General features: G+C 39.6%; 1 protein-coding gene across 1 annotated transcript in view; it reads right to left on the bottom strand.

The window, feature by feature from the left end:
* LOC140934824 (uncharacterized) overlaps positions 1–8,658 on the bottom strand; it is a 19,441-nt gene extending 10,783 nt beyond the window's left edge. The window contains exon 1 of the mRNA XM_073384384.1: positions 8,444–8,658. Within this exon, the coding sequence (XP_073240485.1) occupies positions 8,444–8,658 (215 nt within the window). The remainder of the gene's footprint in view (positions 1–8,443) is intronic.
* Positions 8,659–8,756: the final 98 nt, after the last annotated feature.

Here is an 8,756-nt window from a genome sequence, read left to right as displayed (position 1 = left end):
CTAGAAGATGGATCATCCTAGCACCATGTTTTCTGTATTCAGTTTTAATACATACAAAACGTCGTACTTGTCCCTAGCTCTAGCAGAGAGGGTTTTAAAATAGATCACAGCCTTTAAAAGAGTGACTGTGAAATGTACGTCATCATATGCATGTAGCTATCAATTAATTTCATACGAAAACATCAAAATATCATGTGATGCTTCCAGTTTCTTTTAAAATAATAATTTTAATACAAAAGGATTTAAAAATCCAATTTTATACTGAGTGTCCAATGCAGTTCACTTTGCTATTCTATATCAGGCTCAGGCCTGCATGAATATAAAATGGTTTTGTTTAGGTTCAAGTTGTTATTAAAATGCACTATTTCCGTTTAATTAATGGTTTTTGTAAGCGGCTTCATAATATTTTGTGTTAGTTTGGGTAAAAAACATTCTTAATAGTTTTAAAACACTGTAATCTACAGTATCGATCATTGCTGTTTTTGGGACTTACTACTTTCGTTCTCAGTTTTAAACGTTATGGATTAAACCAGCAGCACAATGCTAATCAGTCCATTGATGGTGAGTGGAAGTTTAGACTTTCGCAAAACAATTTCACAATAGCAGCACTATACTGTAAAAAAAAAAAAACTATTTCAAAAAGATTTGATTTAAGTTAAAATAAAGTCTAGGACCGAGATAAAGGCTAACAGCTTGTACTGTTCTCACTAGGCTTTTTTTAATTCCCATGAGGATACTAAGGTGCTTCAACGTAAACGCCCCCATATTTCTTGAAGGCTTTATTTAGATATTGGCGTATTTCAGCGGGGATGCTGTTCCATAACTTGGCTCCAAGTCTGGTGAAAGATCTAAGTCGTTGATTCGTTTTTGAAATATTGATGTAGAAGTTCTCTAAATTAGAAGAACTCGTTTTATATCCGTGTATTTCAACTGTCTTCGTGAAAAGGGAGCAAAATACTTGATAGTGTTAACTTACTGAAATATCATGCATTGAAGTTGAGACAAATTTTTAGATAAAACATGTTCAATAGAATGGGAGGAGATTAGAGGCGAGGAACAGAGGCACGGCGTTCTCCCTTGTCTTATATTAAAAAAAAAAAAGATTAAACGAATGGCAATCTTCTGTAGCACGAGTAATTTGTACAAGTGAGAATTAGCAGCTTGTCCCCAGGCAACCCGTCCGTATGATAAACAAGCGGATATCAGAGAGCGATAGAAATTTAAGGGGTTATACAATGGGAGATGTGCCTCAGACGTGCAATAATTCCTACTGTTTTACTTACTTTCGAGGAAACATAGTCAATATGGTATTTCCACGAAAGGTATGGGTGTTGTTATCAAAAATCTGAATGTTAATTTGATACTATTACACCAGATCGCAAGTAGACTTAAGAATATTTCAAGTCAGGTTTTTTTCTTATTTAAGAACTCTTAACACTTCACACCCCTTTGTAGACGTAAACAAAAAACCGATCGCGGTAGTTGTTCTGTTGGGAATGGAGAATAGAAAGGTTTTAACAGTAATTTTGGTCTATTTTGTTTTATAATTTTATCGAGTCCGATGAATAAAAATGTTGCAAGCAGAGAGCCTTCATTCGCTTCCGAGCTCAAAAGCTAATCTCCTCGAGAAAAGGGAAAAAAAAGATAAATAATAAAACTATGAGTAATCCGAGCTTAGAAGAGTGCGTTCGATATGTCTTACAGATAGAAGTTGAGGAGGAAGGGTGGATGGTTATTGCGATAGATTAAGCCCGGTTTCCATATGATCGCTACGATCGCTGTGATCGCTGAGAAAAAAGAGTTCAGCGATCATATGGAAACCACTCTCCAGCGATCGCAGCGACCGGCAACGATAGACCTTTTTATATCTCAGCGATTGTTGTCGCTAAGATCGCTGGAGAGTTGTTTCATATGATCGCTATGATCTCTGCGATCGCTGAAGTTTTTTAGCGATCACTGCGATGGTAGCGATCATATAGTAACCGGGCTTTTATTTGATCATGGCATATTTTAAACGCAAGGATTGCTTACAGCGAAACCTCTATTTAAACTGTGTATCATTATGAAAAAGACTTGAAGGCTAGTGATATCGTATGGTCCGTCTCAATAAGTGCAGTAGCTTGGTCAAGTGTCTTGATTTCAGTGACTTGAGTGGAGCTACTCTGGGCTGTTTATAAGGTTTCCGAATAAATAACATAGACCTAAAATGTTCGTGTGTTCGGTGCCGAAAATATCACAAGTCATGGTGAAACGACGCCGCCGAGCTTCACATCTCGGTAGATTTACTTTGTGGCACGACGACCGCCGAGCTACACAACTCTGTAGATTTACTTTGTGGCACAACGGACGCCGAAACTTTTGAAAGATGAACGTTTTGAAAGATTCAGAAAACACAGATAGATAGCAGACCTTCAGCAGAACTCTTGAATTATGTACCCTTTACGAAGATTCTGCAAACTTTCAAAATATGAACGCTTTACGAAGACAGAATAAAAGACCTCAGCAAATTCTTGAATGATGAACGCCGAGGACGCACGAATCACCGCGTGAGTTAGTTCGTCAAAGTGAGGCAAAACGCAAGCAAGCGCCTCAAAGTGAGGCAAATGTGTGTCGACGACGACAAATGCAATCTCGAAAAAACTTCCCGTATTAATTGCACAGGGAACCCAATAATGTACATAACACCCAAGACAAATTAGGGGTTTGTTCGAGGTACGAGAACGCAATAACATTACTATAACATAATAATAAAATAACATTACTAGTTACCAGTTATTATCTAGTGTTATGTGCTATTTCATTAATGCTAAGTGCTATGAAAGGAGATGGTTCGTACTAGACGTTTAAAACCAGCCAAATTGTTGTAATGTTTTCAGGTAGAGTTTTCAGGTAGAGAGTTTCAAGTTTTCTAGGCAAAATACTTGAAAGAGTGATTATCACTTCCTCTAAGAGAGTAGACCGTTGAGTGCAAAGTTAATAAGTCCTTAAGAAACGCAGGGTAGAAATTGATATGCATATTTTTACGAATCTTGAACAAGTAAAGATGAATTAAGAATTAAGCCTAAGGAAACCGCAAATCAGCTAAGTCGGTCATAAGGATGGTTTTCAAGTCACTTAAAACTTTCTTGAATCGTTTCAACTGCTGCTTGCATGGACAAACACTTTTGGTTTTAAGTAAAACTTTATTAGCAGTTCTTGAGTGTTATTTAACAGCGTCAAACTAAAAGACTCTCAACATGTCAAAGAAATCAGTCCTACAAAAGCAATTTGTAGTTTATGGCGCTGATTCAGTACTTGGGCATTTCGTGCATTGCATTTCAAGTCATTTCGTTCATGTGACACTTTTATTAATAAACACAACAAGCTTGGTGGTGTTTGATTGCCAAAACAAACTGGCGCCTTCGTCAAAGAGATGTGAGGAGAGCCACTAGAGACCTTGAGATACACCGTTTCCGTGTACGGGTACGGGTAGATTAGCCGTTCACGTAGCCGTAAGTACGGGTGGATTGCCTCTTACGCGGGAGAAACGGGTAGGCTACCGGTTAGAATGGTTTCGCCATTATCACATCTAGGAAATAATGGTTGCCTTTTATAAAACTACGAAGTAAACATGTTCGCTTACCTGTACACGTAGGTTGAAACGGTGTATCTTAAGGTCACTATTAATTCGGAGTTTGGCACCCGCTCTGTACCGTTGTCGATCGCTCGAGAAGGCAGACATTTTCTTGAAGAGTTCTCTCTCCCTGACTCAACAATTTAGCAAAAGAATAGCGTTGTACAAATAAGAGCGATGTCATAATATTTTTTTATTTATTTTTTTACCCTCTTTCCAGCTTTTTCACTTGCTTTTCTTAGTTTTACATTTTATTGAGACTGCAAAGTTAATGAACAGCGGATTTATACTTCCTGGTTACATATGTTTTAGTATGGTTTCCAAAACAGTGCAGAAAGAGAGGAAATGGTCAAACCTTTTAGTGATTTCTGATGCAATTTTGGACCAAATCACTCAATGGCGGTCAAAAGTAAAAAGGCGAAATATTTTACTATCAAACCTTCAAAACTTTCCCAGGTTTTTAATCGATTTACGGAATATTCCGAATCGAATTTGGAGCAATGATTTATCACGAAGCTAAGGAGATCAGGAAAAAATGTCTTGACGCAAGATTTGTAAACGAAAATCAGATTGGGGTTATCGGTAAGCAATATTTTCCGAAATTGGAGTGCGCATCGAACATTAAGCGACTGTTTTAGGTAAATTTTGAATCGCGATTTGTCCGAAGTTATGTTTTATAAACCACCTTAAAGGTCATGAGAGCATCGACTCAGTGATTGTTCGGTTTATAAGATCAAGGGAAGTATGATGATAAGTCTATTTGAAAGTATGAATTTTATCCAATACAATCCTTTGTAACCTTGGGCCGCCATTTTTAAAGTTCAATGTCGAGGAACCCGAATTTAAGTAAGTAAAACCTCTTTGGTGGACTAGCTCGGGCAACATAGAAAACTTTTTTCCCAGTGGGCGCACTTTAGCCAAACCGCCGCTGAAGCTATGTAAGGTTCCAATGATTTCCCTCCTGTCAATCACGTGTATGCCTGACTTAATTAGAGACTTAGGCATGTTCAATTGACCGTATTCCGGAATAATAATAAATGGAAGAAACTCTAGAAACCACTTCAGTTTGGCATTCATTGCATTGTAATATCTGGAGATCTTGAAATAATATAATATTCCGATATATCTGGCGTTTAAGTGTTCCAACAATCACTGTAGAAGAGATTTGTAACACAATTAGACTACGAGCAGTCTCCCTTTTTTCTTGGTCCGTCGAGCAAAACGCCCGAGACACGCAAATGACCACGCGCGTGACTGAAGGCACGAGACGGGAGAGGCGGCTTCGCCGCACAACGCTCGCGCGCGCGTGCACTCCCCTTACTAAATCTGAAGAAAAAGAGAGACTGCTCGCAGTCTATAACACAATCTTTGCTAGCCTACTTGAAGACGTCTCCTACTTCTTTTGTTACACACGGAATATATGAGATGAATATGAGGAAATATGAGAAATTAAAAATGAGACGTCTGCCCCCAGGCTAAACCTTTGCCTATTCTTGTTACGGAATACGATAAATCGAACGCATCAAAATTGTGTACATCCACACCAAAAAAAGTTCTTCCTTTTGTTTATGTCCAGCCAGCTGAGTCATTTTCTAGGAGAAGGAAGCCGTACATAGATTTGGCCTGCTCTTATAGGTGAGTAGAGTTTCCCCAGAGCTGCTGTTAGTTACACCGAAGTTGTTTCCTACATTACAACATGTCAGAGGAGATGACAATGTTTGAAGCATATATCACTGGAACGTTTCCATCAGAGAATAATGGAACAGGCCATGAGGTTAGTTGTTCTTTACTTTATGTGTTTTCGCAAAACACAGCATTGACTTGATAAGTGAGTGGTGTAACAAGATCTGAGTTCTACTCTAGTATAATTAACATACCTAATCTTAGCGTGAGCAAGTGGGAATTTTCTTTCTGTATGTATATATAATAAAAACCATGCAAAAAATAAACGACTGCACTAAAATACCAACTTTTGACCCCACTAAACAACAGCAGCAGACAAAATGTGAAGGCAAATAAGTTTATTTTGGGACGGCTTTGCGAGAACTAACCCTGCAGAGTACGTATGGAAATACAGCAATAGGTAAGTAACTAATGTACAACACGCGTAAACTATCTTTCACAAAAAGAAAGAACTGCTATAACTGGTTGATCTCAACCTGAATCCCCAATTAAGCACGTGGGCTTAGTGCCAGTTAGGTCGCCAGTTAGGGAGGGGAAACTAAAGAAACTAAATTAAACTTTAAACAACGGAGAACTGGAACAGGGAATGCTAAGTGCCGGGAAAACTGGGAATTATTTTCACTAAGGTACCCAACAAGGCACGTAGGCGGGTTTGTAGTTAGGCTGCTAGAAAAGGATTGGGCAGGACATTTAGGGTAAACAAATGGCTAACGCGCACGACCCTGGCTAAGTAGACGAGCAGGTGCAAAACCGTGATAACCATGAAAGTACATAAGATACGAAACAGGAAAAAAAGCTGAAAACTAGCAGAGCTGAGCTACCGCTTACAACTGAAATAAATGCGGTCAGACGGAGGCCAGAAAAAACCTGCCTAAAAGGACCCCGAAGCGAAAAATGCGGGTAGGAAATCTGGGTAGGAACCAAGGCTCAAGCTCAAAGTCGTTCCTACGGGACGTTACAGTGTAATGGAGAATAGGCTGCTCCTAAAATAAAACAAAATATTATGAAAAACCAAAGAGAGGTTGGTTCAGAAGCTTAGATGACGTATTCGTGATATACACAGCCTTACATACCCCCGGTATGGCTACCATTGGTGCCCCGACCTAGTACCCAGGCCCCGTTGTATCTCGTGCCGTCAAAATATTTATTTCTTCCTTCTTCGCGGGCTCATTCGTCAGAAATAACATATTCATTAAGCTAATCAAGCCATGTGGAGAGCAAGCTATTGTGAGACAACAACAACACCAAAAGCTTTATTTGCATGACCATAAAGGAATTACAGTATTGCAAAAGCTTTTATTACAGCTATTATTAATGAAGCTATTATTAGTATTACAGTATTGCAAAAGATATTAACTATTAGACAGACTTAAAGCAAGGGGCACACACACACTAACCCACAGCCTGGCCAGTACCTGACGCATGTGCACAGCCATATCACCCCTGGCCAAGCCGTGGGTTGGTGTACGTGTGCCCCTTGCTTTAAGTTTATCTTAAGGAATTCTGAGTTCGTAAAAATCCCTATGGTGGACATCACATGAATTGAAATAAATGAAATGAGTCATTTTTTGAATTGCGGATAAAGATAATAGAGTGTACACGATGTTCGCAGTAGAATAAACAACCTAAGCGCTATTTTCGCCAAATTCGCCATTTTTGTCAAAATCACCATTTTGCTATCTCATTTGAATTTTGGCTATCACTTTCCCGAATGTTCGCCATTTTGGACAAAATCGCCACTCACAGTACATTCGCCAAACTTTGGCGAATTTTTCCAATTTTTGTCATTTTCGCCGAAGCGTGCATTTCTGGACCTATCTCATATAGCAACACCTATAGATGCCCTTTCCAGTTAAAGTTTTTCACCCTCGTCTACAATGCCAATCCTTTTACTGTATATTTTTGTATTGTTTTAATCTCCTCATCAATGTCATTAATTATTTCCTTGTTTCTTCTTTTAGCAGCTATTGTTTATGATAAACGAGCTTTTTTGGAACCTAATTCCTGGTTTATTTTACCAGGTTTATTTTAAGTTTCATTCACATAATCTGGGTGTTTGAAGGTTGGCAGTAAAACATCACCTAATAATGCCTGCCTTCTAAAAATGTCAAATCTTCTTGGTGCTTTACCGCTTGGACCCGATAATAATATTTTTTCAGTATCCCTTCTGCTTCCACCAGAGCAGTTCTAAGCACTTCTTTAGCAATGATCCTGGGTTGCAGAACAGACTTCGAGGTTTTCTTTGTACACTGCACTAACCTCTCCCAGGAGCCACCAAAGTGGGGTGCACTTGGCGGTTTGAAATTCCACTCAATCTCTTTTGGTGCACAAAAGTTTTGTATTTCCTTTTTATTCAGCTGCTTAAAGCATTTCTGCAGCTCAATATTGTCCCCTAAAAGGTTAGTTCCATTATTACTGCATATTCTTTATGGCCCCCCACGTCGCACAATGAGCCTTATCAATACCATAATGAAATGATCCGTTGAAAGATCGTCCACCAGTTCAAGATGGAAAGCTCTTGTAGCTGGAAACATGTAAACAAAAAGGCGTACACCTTAATCCCACCACGTCTCTTCTTAATCAAAAATCAACTGCAGACTGTCTTTGAACACCATTTCAGGTTCAAGCCTACGCTCAGGTAAGTTTCCTATTTGCCGCTCCTGGGGTTTTACTGTCTGACGATAGAAGTAATTGCACTTTAACTTTACGCCTCTCACAGCCTGACGGCAATGGATAATCCAATACTCCTGTCTAATTTGAATCAGTATATGATGGACGGTGGTAAGTACGATGCATGTCCTGCCCAAGCTCATGATGTGAGTCAATTATCTTCGGGTGTCGTGTCTTGTATGGGAGGGCTTGCGCCTTTAGCAACCTTCCACCGACTACCATAAGTCAACTTTCTATTCACGGATCAAAAGATTTGATCCTGCTTCGCTTATGAACTAGCTGACAATTTTCCAGGTACTTTATCTCTTCGCCAATTGACTCTACTTGCGCCCTCTTCACTAGCTGGTTCTGTGCAGTTCTCAGCTACGTGGCTTTGCTAATCGCATTGCGTACTCCAGTACCCTTCTCAGCTTAGCTAGGGACGAATATCTTTTCCATCCCAACAAAGGCTCAGTTTCCTGGGAAATTCAGACCCACCTTAGGCTTTTCCTTTCTCTTTTTGCGTATTCCAGTGGTGCTTCAACTTTGTTTTCTGTCCAGCACTCGGCCGCTCTGTATAGGAACTCTGGGCCAGGGCTGTAACGATTCTTCACCTTTAGTTCTGCAGGGTGGAGTCCTTGGGTGATATCATCCGCAGGATTATCACCCTCCGGCGTGCATCTCCATGTGTCCGCCTCTGGTGCAGTCTCCATGGTTACTCATGATCGTGTAAATCTCGGATATTCGATTAGTCGGGTAACACTGAAAAGATACGTGTTTTATTCATTATTCATGCGGTATTTCCTAGCTG

Source organism: Porites lutea, chromosome 4, assembly GCF_958299795.1.
Source record: "Porites lutea chromosome 4, jaPorLute2.1, whole genome shotgun sequence".
Classification (NCBI taxonomy): Eukaryota; Metazoa; Cnidaria; class Anthozoa; order Scleractinia; family Poritidae; genus Porites; species Porites lutea.
Note: the sequence above shows the minus strand (reverse complement) of the source record. Positions and strands in the feature narration are given on the sequence as shown.